The 20,202-nt window shown below is 37.0% G+C and overlaps 1 protein-coding gene across 5 annotated transcripts in view; it reads left to right on the forward strand.

Moving 5' to 3' along the window:
• Positions 1–20,202, forward strand: part of Sec23ip (SEC23 interacting protein) — a 51,487-nt gene that overhangs the window by 15,679 nt on the left and 15,606 nt on the right. For 4 of the 5 annotated variants that reach the window (XM_063244845.1, XM_063244844.1, XM_063244846.1 and 1 more), the window contains 7 exons: positions 650–739; positions 1,945–2,086; positions 3,539–3,747; positions 4,620–4,729; positions 5,346–5,498; positions 6,890–6,985; positions 14,633–14,827. In XM_063244845.1, coding sequence (XP_063100915.1) covers positions 650–739; positions 1,945–2,086; positions 3,539–3,747; positions 4,620–4,729; positions 5,346–5,498; positions 6,890–6,985; positions 14,633–14,827 — 995 coding nt within the window. Of the gene's footprint in view, positions 1–649; positions 740–1,944; positions 2,087–3,538; positions 3,748–4,619; positions 4,730–5,345; positions 5,499–6,889; positions 6,986–14,632; positions 14,828–15,070; positions 18,998–20,202 lie in introns of those variants that run through there. The other variant, XM_063244847.1, reaches the window with a different exon arrangement.

A 20,202-nucleotide genomic window follows, 5' to 3' on the forward strand; every position in this document is an offset into this window, starting at 1 on the left:
AGCAGATTGCTTGTTTGTGTGTGAAGAAGCAATTAGTGCTTTGGAGAGATTTTATTTATTTCTTTAATTAATTTATTGGTGGCAGGGGTTGAACCCAGTACATCTCACACACAAAACACATCTTCTACCACTGAGCTATACCCCAGCACCCTTCCCTGGGGAGTTCTGAGAAGATCACAGCATTAAGGAGCTGCCATAGGCACAGAACTGCTGGTTATCATTTTATGACAGCCTTTGGGAACAGACTTCCACATCTTGGTCTAGTTCACTGTTATTGGCCTAGATGGGCAAATTGTTCTAATTTGGTAGAGGATACTGAAACTTCCCTGCTTGGGAGGGTCATGAATTTTTTTGGCCAGTTTGCAATAATAAAAGAGATTTAAGAATTTTTCTGTAAAACAAATTACCCAGTTGTGGTGATGCAGATCTATAAACCCAGGGTTGAGATTGGATCACAAATTGGAATCTCATCTGGCCAGTTTATCAAGACTTTGTCTCAAAATATAAAAAAAAAATGACTGGGGAATGTAAATCAGTGGTAGAATGTGCATGTCCCTGGATTTGATCTGTACTTTTGCACCTCCTGCAAAATTCAGATAAGTTGCTGTGTTGTGTGTACACATATGTGTTTTACTATTTTTTTCACTAGGAGAAATGCCTCAGGTTGACCATCTGGTATTCATGGTGCATGGCATTGGGCCTGTCTGTGACTTGCGGTTTAGAAGCATTATTGAGTGTGGTAAGTATTAGTCTTTTTTTTCCCCCAGTACAGGGAATTGAACCCAAGGCCTTCATATAGAGCTGTATGCTCAGATACAGTACAGAATTTTTATTTTGAGACAAGAGCTCACTAAATACTAATTTGCCTGGATGAGACTCAAACTTTTGATCTTTCTGCCTCAGTAGTCCAGGAGTGCTAGGATTACTGGTATGCACTGGTGCACTTGGCTCTTTTAATCATATTTGACTTCATTGAATTACCTGAGAATTAATAGCTCTTATGTATTCATTTTTAGGGCAGTTCCTAACTATATAGCTTACTGTGGGGCTGTGAGAAGAGATTTATATGCTCAGCTGGGAATGCTAATTTGTATTGGATTTATTATTATGACATTAATAACTCATAAAATCCTAGAGTCTGAAGAATTAGAAGGATTCTTGAAAATGATTTAGCCTTTCTCGTATAGACAGTCTCTGCTTCTAGGAACCTGGAGTACTAGTGCAATGAATTGATGTATAATGTGATGAATCTGCCTGGTTGACTTATGTTTTTGAAGTTTTATTTTTATATCTATATAGTAATAGTTTGTATTTACTAAATGCTTGATATGTGCCGGTGACCTTTCACATATTGTATACTTAGCCCTCATAAATATATCTTTGAAGGGTCAGATATGGTGGCACATGCTTATAATCCCAGCACTCAAGAGGATAATCAGGAGGATTATCATGAGTTCAAGGCCATGAGTTTGTCTCGTTAAAAAGCAAGACAAATAAAAAAATATACACATATACATGTTTATACATATACGTACAACATAGTTTTGATGTGTGGCTGCTGTCACTGTTATCCCTGAAGAACTGAGGCCTGGGTGAACCCCTCTACAGTCAGTAAGTGCTGAAGCTTAATATTATAGCAGGTAGTTTGATTGTGGTTTTCTGGTCTTACCCAGACAGTGTGCCTTGTCTCTCAGTGATAGTAGTGAAACTCATTTTTCCAGGCATTTGTATATTCCTAAAATAATGAAAAGCTAGAAAGAGCTTCTGAATGGTTTATTACTTATTTCTCATCATTTTTCTAATTTTTCATCATATTACTAATTTTTCATCATTTTTACAAAGTATATATTATAAAAAGTACTAGCATATTTAAGGTAATTGCTAACTAGCTGTCAAACTGGGACAGTTTAACCAACTTAATTTATCTTGATTTTTTTTTTTAAGTGGATGATTTTAGGGTGGTTTCTCTCAAATTGCTGCGGATACATTTCAAGAAATCTTTAGATGATGGGAAAATAAGCAGAGTGGAGTTCCTTCCTGTTCACTGGCATAGTGCCTTGGGTGGGGATGCCACTGGTGTTGACAGGTTTGTAGATTTTGATAATTTGTTTTTCAGATTAGTCAAATTTAAATTCAGAATTTGAACTATCATATTAAGTAGTTTGTTACAATTTCAGTAAATACTTAAAAAATTATATGCTTGGTTGACATATTATTAAATATGTGTTATAACTTTACATGCTGCTTTTTTCTTTGTATTCCTTTGGGTATATTTATTCCTATAGTTAAAAGAACCTAAGGAATTTTAGGTCACTTTATTAATTAATTAATTTTGTTGCTAGAGATTAAACCTAGGTCTTTAGGAATTTGAGCACAATTCTACCACAGGGCTACAACCTAAGCCCCTAAGCTTGCTTTACAATACTACTCTAACCTATTATATACACTTTGCCCCAGTAGTTTTACTACAGGGCTGTCATGTATATTTTAGGGTGCTTAGCAGCATCCTAGCTAAATAGCAGTAACATGCTCAACTCTTGCCATTGACATTGAAAATGGATTTTCTGAAATTGCCAAATGTTCCTTGGAGATTAAAGTCACCCCTGGTTGAGAAATTGATTTGGATTTACTGTCTTTAAGTGAAAAAGACACTTGACAGCATAGTTATTTATTGTACAAAACTATTAGCTATTTAGTAACTTTAGTCTAAATGCCATTAAATGGTAGTAGTACTCACCAGGCACTGACAAGATACTTCACTCAGTTTTGAAAACTCCCATTTGAGAACTACAGAATGAATAATATTTGTTCTGGCACACAGGCTAATAGAATTTCTGGATTTTAGTGATTATCATTATGTTTCAGTGACGTAGTGACATAAAACTAACCCTATAGACAGCGTTCTATTTATGTTAGACCCCCTTATGAGGATGTTTCCCTTCTTAGTGGATGTTCATGAACTTCACTTTCATCTTTCTCAAATCAGGAAAAGTTTTCATTCAGTGTAATTTCACTCTTACTCTATGGACTCTTCTGTCCCTTCCATTCCATTCCATTCCATTCCATTCCATTCCATTCCATTCCATTCCATTCCATTTTTGTGAGGTATCCAGATTTCCATTTCGTTGTAAGCAAAATGGAAGAGTAGACTTTTCTCTTTAAAAATGAAATTAGGAGTCTTTGCCTATGATGTATTTTACATAGCAACTCTTTACAGAATTCATAATGCAGTTATAGGTAGAAATAACTTTTATAATAGTTCTGCCTACAGAATCAGCATATAATCTATGATATTTGTATTTTTTTTTTTTTTCTTTTTGGTATGGGATCAAACTCATGACCTCATGCTTGCCAGGCAGGCGCTTATACTGCTGAGCTAAATCCCCAGCAATATTTGCATTGTTGATCAGCTAATTGATTTAGATATGTGTACTTACTCTACACATTTTCAGAAATAAAAATTCAAACTTTTATAAAAGTCCATAGGTTGAAGGTAGATACTGATTGAAGATCCTTTTCTGTTTTCCTTTTTTAACAGGAATATTAAGAAAATCACTTTGCCAAGCATTGGTCGGTTTCGTCATTTTACCAATGAAACTTTGCTAGATATTTTATTTTATAACAGCCCCACCTACTGTCAGACAATTGTGGAGAAAGTGGGGCTAGAGATGAATCGTTTGCATGCACTTTTTTTGAGTAGGAACCCGGACTTCAAAGGGAAGGTGTCTGTTGCTGGTCACAGTTTAGGTAAAACTGTCAAATGTATATATATATACATATATATATATATATTTTTTTTTTTTTAACTTTTCTTTCTTTCTTTCTTTTTTTTGGTCTTTTTGAGACAGGGTCTCACTGTGCAGTTCAGGCTGGCCTTGAATTCACTTTGTAGCTCAGGCTAGCCTTACAGCAGTCCCATCCTCCTGAGTGCTGGGATTACAGGCATGAGTCACTGCACCCAGTTGTGGTTTCTTTTTTTGAGACAAGTCTCACTGTGTAGTCCAGGCTGGCCTTGAAGTGCCTATGTATATCAGACTGGCTATGAACTCACAGGGTTCCTCTTGTCTGAGGTTCTAACAATGCTGGAATTATGGGGGTGAGCCACCACACTTAGTACATTTGAAGGAAATCCTTGTTATCACTGCTTTTAGTTTAGATAATCTTGTTGGTGTGTAGTTATAATTACAAATGTTAAATTTTATAAAGGGCAGAAATGATTGCTTTGAGTTTAGATTCTGCCTTTACCCTTCACATCTAGGATTACATGGAAATGCTGCGTATTTTATTTTGCTGCTTTACAAAACAAGATTATTGATTATCAAGTCTTAACATCTTTTTTTGTTTTTGGTGGTACTGGGAATTGAGTGCATGTCCTTTGCACTGAGCTACGTACCCAGTCCTTTTTATTACTTTTTAGTTTTGAGTCAGAGTCTTGCTGAGGCACTAAGTTGTTCAGGCTGTGCTCTTAGCCTCGCAGAGTACTGGGATTATTATGCCAGACAGCATCTGATTTTTGTTATGATTTCTGCTTAAGGACTTTTTTAGAAAGGTAGAGTTGAATTCATGTTGTAAAAGTACCTAGTAAGTATATTAAAATGCAAAATACTTCTTTTTCTTAGGTTCTTTAATACTGTTTGATATCCTGTCTAATCAAAAGGATTTTTCAAAGCCTTCTGGATCTCTTGTTGCTAATGGAGTAGTGAAGCAGCCTCAGCTTCAGGAGAAGCAGGTATGTCTACACATGTCTCTTAACATTTAGGTGCATAGTGGAGCTGAGCTGTTTTGTAAAACCTGAACTGTTTTCTGAAGCTGTTTAATTTTTTAAATTATTTATTTAGCTGGTATGGTGGCACATACCTATAACCTTAACACTTAGAAGGCTGAGGTAGGAGAATTGCCATGAGTTCAAGGTCAGCCTGGACTACATAGTGAATTCAATGCTAGTCTGAGTTACATAGTGAGACCTTGTCTTGAGAAAAAAAATTTTTATTTGGAAACAGTTTTTATGTATTGAAGTACTTCAGGGTTCAGAAGTATGGATTTATACAGCCGTTTTGTATTTCTTTTTCTTTATGGATTATAATTGTAAATGTGAAAGTTTGTGATTTTTAAAAATGTGAAAGAAATTTCTGTAGGAGATGCAAACATGAATGATTTATTAAACCTACATGTTTCAGAATATTCAAACTGAATGGTACAGTAGCTAAAATTATGATTTTATCTGTAGGGAAAACTTGTTTAAGGTATCCTACAGATCATGAGAGATTCTATAGAAATTTTCCTGAGCTTAGGAATATTCCTTTTTTCTTTTTCTTTCTTTCTTTCTGTCTTTTTTTTTTATTAAGATGCCTGAAGAGTCAAAGCTGACTTTGGATGAATCATGTGACCTTGATGTTGAAAGTGAAGAAGTTCTAACATTGCAAGCAACTCTGGAAGCACTTAGCCTTTCTGAATACGTTAGCACTTTTGAAAAGGAAAAGATTGACATGGAATCTTTGGTATTGATGATAATTTGATTCATTTTTGTTTAAAGTTATTTTTCCTTTAAGACTGAGAATGATGAATAGCTTAAACAGATCAAAATTTATTCCAGATAAGGCAAAGGCTTAGGTTTTTTTTGGTATCAGGGATTGAACTCCTGACTTTGTGCTTGCCAGGCAGGCACTGTGCATCTAAGCTATATCCCCAGCAGGTGTTTAAAAATTTGAGCAAAACGGATATTTAGAAAATGTGTGAAAGCTTTTGTAAATATGGTACAAAACCCAGAATCCATAAAAGACAAAGAAGCACATAGCAGTGGACATCGTAAATAACATCTAAAGGCTGATAATGGATGAGGAATACATGTTGCAGACAGAGGGCTTTTTTAAAAATAGTCAAAGCTTATATTGCAAACTATTAGACAGTAATGGGTAAACAGGAAAAGACTATAAAAAGATAATTTATAGAAAAATTATAAGTGGCTTCTTAACCATATGAAAACTCATAAGAGAAATGCAGATTATAAATACAGTGATTATTTTTGACTTCTCAGCTTGAGAAAAATGGATTTGGTAATATACTCTATGACCAGGATGAAGAGAAGTAGGCACTATTTTATATTGTTGAGAATATAATTTGGCAGTTTAAATTGGAGTGTGAATTGATTTTCTTTTTGTAATTGTTATAAAACCTCCATGGATAGCAGTTTTGTGATATCTTTTGAAGTGTAAAACTACCTCTTGTCCCACAAATTTTACTACTAGGAGTATTTTCTATAGAAAAATATTCACACGAGAATATCTTGAAGGAGACTCACTGCGGCACTATTTAAAATACAGTGATACCTTGGAAATACTTTCGGCACCCACTAGTAGGGCATTAGTTAAATCACATATGGTGTGTGCACATGGCAGAGTGCCACAATCATTGAATGAGTGAAGCTGTATCAGAGAAATTAACCTCAGATACATCATCTGAAAAAAGTGCAGTTCATACTTTGTGTATGTAGACTACACACATACTAAAAAAACAAAAACAAAAATCAGGTAGATGCAGGGTACACATAAGACACCTCTGAAAGGAGAGGAAATTATCAGCACTTGTTGGTGCAAAAAGAATTGGGTAATAGGGACAGGAATGTATGGGAGAGACTTCATTGTGGGCTTCACTATAGCTTTAGAATTTGTGTACCATGCATATGTTTTCTGTTAAAAAAGAATACTGGAATGTGTCAGGTGTAGAGGACTAAGATTTGCAGTTTAAGCAGATCTCTTATTTAAAAACTAAAAAATTAGTTTTAGAAGTTGACTTGCTCTGTTTGTTTTACATGATTTCTTTTTGTAATTTCCATACTATAATTTCTGTCCATTTATTTCTAGATTAATTGATGTGCTTGTTTTTTTTAAAGCTTATGTGTACAGTTGATGACCTGAAGGAAATGGGGATACCTCTTGGACCCAGAAAGAAGATAGCCAATTTTGTAAAACTGAAAACAGCTAAACTGGTAAAGTTTTCTTGTCTCTGTTCAAGAAAGCCCAACACCCATCATTGTGTGACCGGCTCATTTTAAGTTTAGAAGTTTTTAATACTGTCTGTGGTTAGGCAAGCTGGTTTGCTTTTGCCCAAGGCATAGTAATACGGCTGATGGAAGCCTAATTCTGGAATCTGTCAGAACTGGTTTTAAATCAAGATTAGGCTGACTGACCATCCAGGTTTTCGTGGGACTGAGGGAGCTCCTTGAACACAGGTTATTGTTGTACTAAAATGCTAAAACACTAAAATGCAAAATTAAAAAGGTTGTTATTAGCAAAAAGAGCTTTGTCATTCTGTGCTATGCTTATTACCCTAGTAACCGCGCAATTAAAGCACCAACCACATAGTTATAGATTAATTGACTATGTCATCATGCTGTTCTGTGTGTGTCGTCCCCTAGTAACCTGTTTGCTGTGTCAACCATTGTTCCCTTTGTCAGAGACAAATGTTCCAGAAATTGGCAGACCAAGGGCTGTAAATTGACTAACCACCCACTTTGAAATACCTCTGACCTCAAGCAAAGGGAAACAAAGGCCCACCTTGTTCCTGTATCTCATTGCTGTGTACTTAGTGGTCAATGAGCTAATCGATTAATGAGCTATAAAAATCTGTCAAAATTCTAACCCAGTTGCACAGCTTTGCAAACTCCATCTGCACTGTGCTGCTGGGTACCAACTTAAATAAAAGTGCTCTATTCCTTTGAAAAAAAGATGTCTTGCCCTGTTTTTTCATCTTGGGGCCTTATTTTTGCTGTACCCCAAAAACAAGCCACGAGATGTTGTCAAGAACGGGGGCAAGATGTCTTTTTTTAAAAAAGAAGCACTTTTATTTAAGCTGGTATCAGTGGCACAGTGCAGATGGAGTTTGCACACAGAACAACATGAGGCTGCGGTCAGTTAATCTGTAACTGTGTGGTTGGTGCTTCAATTACATGGTTACTAGGGTAATAAGCAGAGCACAAAATGACAGTTCTGCTAAGAACTATCTTTTTAATTATTTTTGCTAATAACTATCTTCTTATCTTTGCATTTTAATTTTTTAGCATTTTAATACAACAGTTTTGGGGTACAACAGTTAACAGTTTCAAACCTGGTCTTTGATGATTTCCCAGTATAAAAACTGGTGAATTTCTGAGTATAGCTGAAACATTTGTCTTGATCCTTAGCTTGGCCACTTAGGTACACATCCATGAGCAATTGGCTTAATTTCACTGGTCCTTATTTTCCTTCATTTCCACAGAGGGAATGGTCCTCTCATAGTTTGGAGTGAGCATGAAATGTGCATGTGAAGCTTCATACTCAGAAGGAGCTTATATTTTCTGTTCTCTGTCCTCACTTTCTAGAAAGTTGAGGAATCACATACCAGAGTTTCATTAAATACCCAGGCAGCAAAAAATAGATTATTTAAAAAGCATTTAAAAGTAAAACAACTGGGAAGAACATACTGGTTTTATTTTTTGTTTGTTTTTGGTTTTTTTTGAGACAAGGTCTCACTACATAGTTCAGGCTGGCCTTGAGCTCTTGGCAGTCTTTTTGGCTTAGCCTCCCACGTGCTGTAAAGGCATGTACCACCATGCCGGACATATTTAATTTTATTGATTAAACTAATTTATAGAGACTGTGATTGCTTAATTAGAACAATTACACAAGCTTGGTTTATTTCTCTTTGTGGCATTAGGAATTGAATTCAGAGATGTTCTGCCACCAAGCAAAACCCCTGTAGTTTTCATTTTGAAATAGAGCCTAGCTAAATTACTTTAGCAGGCTTTGAACTTGGGATTCTCCTGCCTTTGTTTCTTAAGTAGCTAGAATTATAGACATGTGTTGCTAATGTACTATGTTTATTTTTAATGTCAATGTTGTCTTTGATGAGCCTTTGATTTTTTGAAAATGTATTTATTTTAAGACAGATCTCTTTTCCCTGGATGGTCTTTTTTTGGGGGGGGGGTTGTGACCTTGAATTTGCAGTGATCCTCCTGCGTCAGGCTCCAGAGTGTGAAATTACAGTCATGTGCACCACCACGCCTAGCAGTCTGGTCTTACATAGCCCAAGTTGGCCCCAAATGTGCAGTCTTCTTCCTTTAGCTTTCTGACTGTGGGAGCTGTTTGTTTTTGTTTCTGAGGTTCTGGGGATAGAACTTGGGGCCTCATGCGTGGTAGGCAAGTGCCCTACACTGAGCTATATTCCCAGTCCTTTTCATCTTTTGAACTTCTGTGGTTTATGGTTATAAATTGTTTTTTACGCATAATTTAAGGAATTGAGTTAAGCAGCATTTTACTGAATCTCTTCTTTTCGGTGATAATGAATACTGAACCCAGCACCTTCACATTGAGCTACATCTTCAGCCCTTTTTGGTTTTTCAGGGCAGGGTCTCACCATGTCATTCAGGCTGGCTTTGAACTCACTGTGTAGGTCACACTGACGTTGAATTTGTAGCAGTCTTGCTGCCTCAGCTTCCCCAAGTGCTGGGATTACAGATGTGTGCCCCTATGCCCAGCTCTCAGCCCATTTTTTTTATTTTGAGAACAGAGTCTTGCTAAGTTGCTAAGTTGCCTAGACTGAATGTTAGGAAAAAAGGAGGTAAGAACAAAGGTACGAGCTCAACAGGACAAATCTGAAAGGGACCGCCCTGGCACTTTGACCAAACTGATAATTCTCATACAGGCTTTAAGGTCATTTATAGGGTCATGAGTGTAAAGGGGGACTGTGAAAGAAAAAGGTCAAAATGGAACTTTTGGAGGTGCGGAGTTCAGTGAAAAGAAGTTGTGGCTGCCTGCCAGGCACAAGGCTTAAGAATGTACAGAGAGCTGAGCAGGGCTGAAGAATGATGGAAGTTACAGGGCATAGTTGTGATTATTGGGCCCTGTTAACCCATGATTATACATGATTATACATCTTTAACAATAGTGAAAGAATAGTGGGATGGAAGGAATTTAAGTGCTCTCTGGTCAGCCTGGGATGGCGGCAGTCAGTGTCTTCCTGGGGTTGAACTGTAGTCCTTCTGTCTGAGCTTTTCTTTTTAGGATAGTGGGAATTGGACTCAGGATCTTGAGCTTGCCAGGCAGGTGCCATGCCACTGAGTTATATTTCTGGCCCTGCCTCAGTCTTTTAAAGTCTTTTTTTCCCACGTTTTTATTTGTGTCTTTTTTTTTTTTTTTTGGTCTTTTTCTTTTTTTTATTGGTACCAGGGATCGAACTCATGACTGCCTGCTTGCAAGGCAGGTGCTTATGCTGCTGAGCTAAATCCCCAGCCCCTATTTGTGTCTTTTTGAGACAGTTTCATTATACAGTTCAGGTAGTCCTTGAATTCACTTTGTATCCCAAGCTCGCTCAAACTATAGCGATCCTCCTGCCTTAGTTCCCTAACTGCTTGGATTACAGGTATGTGCCACCATGTCTGGCCTGAACATCTCCTTTAGGTTAAGCACTGTACTTAATTTGTGGGATGCAGCGATGAACCATAAGTCTGTAGTCCACTTAGTGGGAGAAAGTTGATGACAAATGACATGAGTTCTGCTGGGCATGGTAGTGTACACCTGTAATACCAGTGCTCAGGAGGCCGAGGCAGGAGGATTGCCAAGAATTTGAGGCTATCCTAGGCTACATAGCAGGGCCCTAAAGCCAGGCGTGGTGGCACATGCCTGTTATCCTTTGGGATAACTTGGGAGGCTGAGGCAGGATTGTTGCAAGTTTGAGACCAGCCTGGGTTACAATGTGAGCCCAAAGCCAGCCTGAACTACATAGTGAGATCCTGTCTTAAAAAGACAAAAATAAAGAAAGAAAGAAAGAAAGAAAAGAAAGAAAATTTCTCTCAGAACAAACCCAAAATAAAAATCCATTCCATAAAAGGATACTCTGCTGTGGAGAACTAGATGAGAGGTGGCAGTCGTGGCTTTAAGGAAGGACTATAAGATTGGAGAGAGAACATTTCCCAAAGGATTTGATGAGGCGCTTGAAAGAAGGGAGGATCAAGTGGGAAAGGAATAATGTTTAAAACCTGTAGCTGAATGTTAGGAGGGGAAGAGGGTTTCAGAGTCCCAAATGGAAGTGCAGAACTTTGGATTTTCTCTTTAAAGAAGTTTCTCAGACATGTTTTATAAGCCGTGAAAGTTGTAGTGCTTTTGAATGAACATAAGATGCTGACCTGCTTATTAATTCTATCACTGAATGATTTAATACTGAGCTCTATATAGTCTAAATTTTTTTTTGAGACAATGTCTCACTGTGTAGTCCAGCTTGACCTTCATCTTACTGTATAGCCCAGGCGGGCCTCAAACTCACCTGGACCTTCCTGCCTCAGCCTCCCTAGTAATGGGTTTCATATGTGTTTCATTTGTATGCCACCATGCTCTGCCTAGGTTCGTCCTTTGTCTGAAGAGGGGCTGGCAAAGATTGTTTTCTACTCTGTAGGTTGTTTATTCACTCTGTTGGTGGTTTCTTTTGCTGTGCAAATGGATGGAGTTTTAAGGTATGGACTCTTACCTTTTTTTTTCATTTTATTGTTATTTATATTCTTCTGCTAGGGCCTCTTGGATGATAGGGCTGTTAAAGGTAAAAGAAAAGTTGTACCTAATCTTAAAATTGAGACAAATCCATTATCAACTTGATTTTTTTTCCCTGTGAATTGAGCCCATTTTAGCAAAAGTAAAACCCTGAACCATTGTCTGAGGGGATGCCATTTGAGAACTAGTGGGGCAGCGAGGGTGGCTGCTTGTTCCCAGCACGCAGATGGAGGGGGAAGAGGATGACTTGAGAGGATGACTTGAGAGGATGACTGTTGGGGCTCTGGTAGACCAGTAATTGGAATTGTATGGTAACTGGGTAGGTGGTGGGGAGATGGTGAGGGAGATTGCAGCTCTCAAGATACTCAAACCACATTTGATTAGGTGTTGAGGAAGTTTATTAGCTTGGCAGTTCAGAGATGTCTGTCTGCCTTCTCATTTTTCTTGTATGTCACACTGTTTTATAATTTCAGTTCCCACAAAACTCTTCATCTCCCCCAGTCTTGTGGCAACCCTGGGGTTAATGTCTGACCACCTAGGCGTGGTCAGACAGACTGGTACACAAGTATGCTGCTGGTGTTTCTGTATGTAGCTGGGGTGTTTCATGTGTGCAGCAGAGAAGCACAGGCCTGTAAGTAAAACAAAAAGACAAAATATAAAAGAATATTGTGTAGTTCTAAAACTGCAGAAGGATGTTTCTGGAAGGACCCTTTTTTCCCCTTCTGTGCTTTATTCCCAGATTGAATGCAGGGCCTTGCTCATGCCAGGCAAGTGCTCTGCCACCGAGTTATATTCCTATCCCATTTTTATTTTTAGTATCTCCCTAGGTTTCACAACCGGACTTCAGACTCACTATCCTCCTGCCTCAGTCTCATACAGCTGCCTGCTATTGGCATGCACTGCTGAGCTTGGCTAGAAGCCATTGCAGTTGCTTGGGTTCATAATTTATGGCATTATAAGAATATTTTGAAAGAAGTAAAGATCTATAGTGTGGTTTTAGTTTTTAAATTCCAGAGTAATTGCTTTTGGAGAAATGCGAAGCTGTCTCAGGTGAGCCACATTGCTTGCTCTGGTCGCTAGTAGATAACAAAGTGCTGCCACGTGAGATGATATATGTTCTGTCCAGGGGTTTGCTGCAGTGAAATAATGAGACCCAAATTAGCCAGCTGTTTAATAGTGAAGTGATAAAATATCTGTGGCCTGTGTGCGTTTTTCCTTTTAAACCATCTTAGTGATTTTCTCTTTCTTTTTTTTCCTTGGGACTGTAATTGAACGCAGGTCTTGTGCTTGCCAGGCAGGTGCTGTGTTGCTGCACTGTGTTTCAGCTCCCATGATTTTCGTTTGAAAAGGAATAGTTTTTAAGGTTGGGAATATATATATATGTATATCAACTATATATGTTGGTTTACTTTTAGAATTGTTGGAAATAATTTTAGGGAAACAACAATTCTGGGCAACAGGTTAGTTTATGATTGCTTTAAGTAGCTATAAGCTATTTAGAACAATAATGTCTATGAGCTGGGCGTGGTGGTGCACACCTATAATCCTACCATTTGGAAGGCTGAGACAGGAGGATCACTGAGAGTTTGAGGCCAGCCTGGGCTACATAGTAAGCTCAAAGCCGGCCTGGATTAATGTAGTAAGACCCTGTGTCAACAAATCAAAATAAACAGATGACAGGGTTAATGTCAGTAAATATAATAGGCAGTTCTAAATGTGAAAGCACATTTCAACTGAAGAAGCTGGAAAATGCTCTTCATTTTAGATTATAGATTTAAACTTGGTACTTCCCCAAAAGGACAGAGATAACTCAACCTTCTAAAACACTATGGTGGCATCAGTGAGTGACAGGGTGGCTGGCTAAAAGTTTTCGTTTTTCTGTATTGCTGTTTGTGTTAATCAGTTGGGCTTCATTCCTGATTTCTAGGCATTTGGGATTCATTAGCAGATCATATCAGTTTTTGCCATTTGTCTAGGCACTGTCAATAGCTATTTTTTTATTTTTTGTCGTTTTGAGACAGGGTTTCACTATACAGTTCAGGCTAACGTTGTACTCACTTAGTAGCCTAGGCTGGCCTTGAAATCCAAGCAGTCCTCCTGCCTCAGCCTCCTGAGTGCACCATCATACCAGGCTGTCAGTAGCTATTTAAAGAGAGACTAGCACCTAGTCCTTCACAACCTAGGGAATAAGGGCTCCTGAAACCTGAGGAGTAGACACGATTACCTGTGGCAAATTCAGTATTTACATCCCCTTGACATTGTTGAACTCAGGATATAATTAGAAACGTTTGGGAATGGTTTTGTTTCACTAAGTATTACATCTTTTATATGCCTATTCCCACAGTTTTTGTTTGAGGTAATGTATAGATCTTAAGTGCTCTGTGCAACAAGTTTTGCTAACTGTGTGGACCTATGTAATCACCAGTTAAGGACAAAACAGGTTTTTTAAGGTTGCTGTTTCATGCTTCTTACTAGCTAACTCCCTCTTTCCTATAACTGCTGTTTTGATTTCTATCACAGGTAGTTTCCCTCTTCTAACACAGGAAAAAAATTAACAATATGTATTTTTTTTGTCTTTTTCATTTTTATTGGTACCGGGGATCGAACTCACGACCGCCTGCTTGCAAGGCAGGTGCTTATGCTGCTGAGCTAAATCCCCAGCCCCAACAATATGTATTGTTTTATATCTACTTTCTTATAAAAATAATATCTGAGATTTATCTAATCTATTTAGATTTCATTATAGCTGTTTTATTTTTTGTTTTGTTATTTTTCACTTTAGAATTTTAAAGTAAATTATAGGTACTATGATATTTTCCCTTAAAAGTTTAACATCTCTTCAGAGGACATTTTTACCATGCCATTATTATTGCCTATTATTATTAATACCTAAATGACTAGTCATTCTGTAATGCTGTGATAGCACGGGTTTTTAATTGTTTATTAGTACATGTTTTCAATAGATAATGATTATGTTCATCATGGAGAGTTAGTACACATGGAGAGTTACACAACACATCTGAGATGGTTTGTTTTATAATGGTAGTTGAGGATGAAACTTTTTCTCAAGATAATTAGAATTCTCAAGATTATTAAAAAATTTTGGTATTTCACAGGAACAGAAGAAAGCATCAGAAAAGAAGGCAGTTTCAGTGTCTGCAGTGAAACGACAAGAGGAGAACATTCCCAAAACTAAAGAAATGGTCTCTGTCTCCTCAGAAACTAAAGAGTCAAAGAGGAAACTTCCACTTGGGGCTTCTGTTTCTTTTGCACAGGTTGATTATGAGTCTTTTGAAGTTGGCACGGGACAGGTAAGTTTACATAGACTAGTGCTACATGTTTTATGTTGAAATGGTGTGTCTTTATGTTGGCTTGGCTCTATATTTGGCTTGACCTTATATTCTTTAAATATTTATGCAACATTTATTTATGGCTGAGCAGAGAAATTGATTTTCTTTCTTTTTTGGTGAATAGGAATAGAATTCAGGACCTTGCATTTGCCAGGCAACTGTCCCGCTGAGCTAGACCTTTGGTCTTTTTTTTTTTTGAGACAGGATCTTACTATGCAGCCCAGGCAGATTGGTCTTGAACTCACAGTGATCCTACTGCCTAAGCCTCCCGAGTGCTGGGATTACAGGCGTGCACCACCCATGCCCAGGTGATTTTCTTGTAGTAAAAGTTTTATACATTTCATAATTTTCAGAATAAGAGATGGGACATACAGAGGATATCTAATTTTTGAAGTTATTTTTATTTTAGTTTTTCTACAACTCATTATTTTACAGCATTGGTCTTAGAACCATTAACAATAGAATTGTTAACAGAAAATCAGATTCAGAACATACCTAAATTAGGTTTAAGTATGTTCTGAACCTAATTTTCTGCGTGAGAAATTTGCTATATTCACTCAAGTTTTCTTTTTTTTTTTTTGGTCTTTTTTATTGGTACCGGGGATCGAATTCATGACTGCCTGCTTGCAAGGCAGGTGCTTATGCCGCTGAGCTAAATCCCCAGCCCTTGTAGTTTTCTAGTATTCACAATTTTTTCCCTGGGGAAAAAATGCCTATAAAAATTAACCAGGTAGTTAATAACTACTTTTAACAGTATACTTTAAAATACTTGTACCTCAGTGGTACAAGTAATATTACAATCCTTGTATGTATGTGTATATATGTATGTATGTATGTAGAGACAGGGTCTCATTGTGCAGTTCAGGCTGGCCTTGAGATCACTTTGAAACCGAGGCTGGTTTTGAACTTGCAACAATCCTTCTGCCTCAGCCTCCCAAGTGCTGGGATTTCAGGTGTGCTCCACCATGCTCAGCTTTTATAATTTTATTTTGATTTTTTTTTTTTTTTTGTTTTTTGCTGTTTTTTATACCAGGGATCAAACTGATGATCTCACGCTTGCAAGCAGTTGCTGTGCCGCTGAGCTATGTCCCCGCCCTTACATTCCTTTTAGACTGTGTTACTTCCAGCTTATTTACCAGTTGTATGCACAGTATAAGGATCCATTACCAGAAAGTGGTTCATGGAGGCTCACAAAGAACTTGATATTTGATTTATCCTGTTCAAACTTTTAAGCCAAATTTACATTTTAAAAATGTCTGGGCTGGGGGTTTAGCTCGGTGACACAAACCCCTGCTTGGCAAGTACAAGGTTGTGAGTTCAATCTCTGGTACAAAAAAAAAAGTCTGTCTTTCAAACATGAACAGATTTCAGCAGACTGACAAATAAAAGTCAATATATACTTCTGACCCTTAATAGCCTTTAAAAATATATGTATATAGTATTCTCACTCTCAAACTTTAGTCCAAAGAGAAAATTTTTTACATGAAAGTAGATTTTTAACGTTCTTTTAATGTTTCATTTATGTTTTTGATAACCTTACAAGAAAGTCAGTATGAAATTTTATTTCTTTTTTTCTCTTTCTCCTTGCTTTTCTCTCTCCCTCCTTTGCTCAGAACCTTTTTTGTTTTTGTTTTTGGTACCGGAGATCGAACTCATGTCCGCACACTTGCAAGGCAGGCGCTTATGCTGCTGAGCTAAATCTCCAGCTCCTCCCCCTCCTTTTCTGCCTTTTCTCTTTTTCTTCTACTGGAGATTGAACGCAGGGCCTTGTACTTGCTTTGCCACTGAGCTGCATCCCTAGTTGTCCCCCTGCCCCATCTTTATTATTTTAAATAATAATAGTGACAGGATCTTGCTAAATTGTCCAGGCTAGCCTCAAACTTGGGATTTTTCTACGTCAGCTTTTCAGGCAGCTGGGACTACAGCATGTACCATCATGCCTGGCTCACATTATCTTTCTTTGAACATTCATGAGGTTAGATATTGTCTTATGTTTTAAAGGTGTTTTTTTTCTCTTGTGAAGTGCTAACTTTCCCTGTTTCTATTGAATTTCTATTTTTACTGAGTTTTTCAATTTTATGTACCAATCTAAATATGTACAAATATTTTAAAGAATGTAACAAATAGGAGGTAAATATAAAGACAGGTTAAATAGAAAATTATACAGATACATCGTTCTAGCATTGACTCAATAAAACATGCTGAAGCTACATTAATTTGGCACTATTCATTTGTATTTCAAAGTAAATGAGAATTACAGTGATCATAGAATGATATGAAAGGCAATTCTCTAACAAGAACTAGTATTTTTCAATATATATTTCACTAAACAAAGCACCCATTTCATAAGGCAAAAATATGAAACTGAAGGGAAAATCCTAGCTCCACAAATATTCCTGAACATTTCAAAATATCTCCTTCAGTATTTGACAGTTCAAGAAAGAAAAACTTATGATGGAACAGTTAAAATCAGCAATATCATGCCTCCGGTGGAACATTATACAGAAACTGCAGAGTACACAGTCCTCTCAAAATCATGAGAAATGTTCACTCAGATCAACCATGTTCATAGTCATTATAAAGACCTTAACACATCCAAAGAAATGGAAATCCTGCAAAGTAAGCTGTCATTACATATTGGCGTGAAATCAGAAATTGACAGCTGAAACATACCTAAAATACAATGACCCTTTTTCTTTTTTTGCTTGTTACCTTTTATCTCTTTCTTTGTTCTTTTTTTTTCTTACTTTGTTCTTATATTAAATTTTTCTTAGAAGAGAAACTGTAGTGTTTAATTGTGTGTCTGATTTACTTATAGTCTCAAGACCTTATGGTCTCAAGGTACATCCATTTTCTACAGATGCCTCAAGTTTATCCTTCTTTATGGCAGACTAGAACTGCACTGTGTATAAATACCACATTTTCTTTATCCACTCATCTGCTGATGGATAATAGACTGTTTCCAAGATTTAGCTGTTATTAATTGTGCTGCTAAAAACATCAGTGTGTGTAATGCACTGTGGTATGATGTCTTTAACTTTTTTGGCAGTATACCTAGAAGAAAAATAGCTGGAATTTCTGTGTGTGTTTGTTTTTTTTTAAATTGAGACAGGGTTTTGCTATGTAGTTCGAGCTGGTCTTGAACTTACCTTGTAGTCCAGGCTGGCCTCAAACTCACAGCAGTCCTCCTGCCTCAGCCTCCTGAGTGCTGGGATTATAGGTGTGCACCACCATGCCTGGCTTGGAATTTCTGTTTTTAATAGAGTCTCCAATCTTTTTTTTTGAGGAATCTCCATGTTAATTACCACATAGGTTATTTCAGTTTACACTTCCACGAGTAGTGAAGAGGAGGATTCCTTTCTGTCCACAGCTTCACCAACATTTGTTATTGATTGATTTCTTAGTGGTAGCCATTCTTTCTGGGATGATACAGGATCTTAATTTTGTTTTAATTTGTATTTCTCAAATGGCCAGCCATGTTGAGTGTTTTTGCCCTAAAAGACCAGCTTTATTTCTTCATCTGAGAAGTGTCTATTCATTTCAGGTGTCCATTTCTGACTGTATCTTTTAAATTTGGGTTGTCTAATTTTTTGAGTTCTTTGCTATTTAATTGTTAGTCATTTGTTGAGGAATAGCTGACAAAAATGGTTTCCCACTCTGTAGGGTGTCTCTTCACTTTGTTGGTGCTTTCCTTTGCTGTACAAAAACTTTTTAACTTGATGTGACTCCATTTGTTGATTTGTGATACTATTTCTTGTCTAGAAAGTCTTTGCCTAAATCTATGTCTTTGATTTTGTTTTCCAGCAGATTAAATGTTTCTGATCTAATGTTTAGATCTTTGATCCATTTTGATTTTAGTTTACTGTTGGTGAGAGATATGGGTCTAGGTTCAGTCTTTGGCATGTGGATAGCCTGTTTTCCCAGCACCATTTGTTAAAAAGGGTGTCTTTCCCATTTGTCAAAGATAGTGTAAACAGTGTTTCTGGAGTTGTTTCTGTATCTTCTATTCTGTTCCATTGACCCACAAATCTGTTTTTTTTTTTGCCAATACTGTGCTGTTTTTATCACTTTGGCTTTGTAATATAAAGTCAGGAATTGTGATGCTCACTGCCTTGCCCTTGTTGCTCAGAATTACTTTTTCTATTCTAGGTCTTTTCTGCTTCCATAGGAACTTACAAGTGTTTTTAGTTCTGTAAGGAATAGTATTGGTATTTTCATTGGAATTGCATTAAATCTATATAACCATTTGGAAGTATGGTCATTTTTGACTATATTGATTCTGCCTTTCCAGGAATAAGGGCTGTCTTTGCATTTCTGATATCTTTTTCAATCTCCTTTTTCAGAGTACTATAGTTTTGTTGCAGAGGTCTTTCACTTCCTTCATTGAGTTCTATTATGGCTTGTGTCTAGGTGTCTCCCCGAGTCCTCATGTAGTCATAGCTGGTGGAGCTTTTTCGGAAGTAGCTGCATCTAGGATATGTGATGCTGAGGTTAATTAAGGATATATGATTACAAAATCAGTCCATGATTGGTTTGGCACTCACCTAACCCAGGTAGGTTCTATTTTAGATAGAATATAAAAGAAGAAAAAGAAGCTGCCATTGCTGCTTGTAGTTTGGTGCCTTCTCCCTTCTGTTCACCATGCTACCCTGGAGCCAACCAATTAGGGACTGAAACTTCCACAAACTGTGAACTGAATAAACCTTTTCTCCCTTAACTTGTGAGTGTCAGGTGTTTTGTCTCAGCAATGAGGAAAATAACTAAGATAGGTTAATTCCTAATTATTCTGTTTTTCTTCATGCTATTGTGAAAGGTATTGTTTACTTAATTTTCTTCTCACTGAGTTTGTTGTTGGTGTATAGGAACACAACTGATTTTTGTGTTGACTTTGTATCCTGGTACATTATTGAATTTGGTAACTAGTTCTAGGAGTCTTTTGGTAGAGTTTCTTTGGGCGTTCTGTACAGAGGATCATGCCATTTGTAAATAATGATAATTTAACTTTTTCCTACTCTATCCATATCCTTTTTCTTTGTTTTGTATAATTGCTTTAGCTAATGTTTTGAGAACTGTGTTAAACAGAAGCAGTGATTGCAAGTATCCTCTTGTTATTCCTGATTTTAGAGGGAAAGCTTGCTGCTTCTCTTTTAGTATGATGTTGAGTGTTGATTTGTCATAGATTTTTATCAAGACATTTTTATATTAATGCTATTTATTCTTTGTTTTATATATTTCAGATATTTTTTCCTGTTTGTAATTTTATTTTTTACTCCTTTTTTTGTGGTGAAATAAAACTATTGAATTTGCAAATATAAGGGCAAAGCTAGGGATGTGAA

Source organism: Cavia porcellus, unplaced genomic scaffold (assembly GCF_034190915.1).
Source record: "Cavia porcellus strain 051 isolate PalLab524CR breed Dunkin Hartley unplaced genomic scaffold, mCavPor4.1 scaffold_2, whole genome shotgun sequence".
Taxonomy (NCBI): domain Eukaryota; kingdom Metazoa; phylum Chordata; class Mammalia; order Rodentia; family Caviidae; genus Cavia; species Cavia porcellus.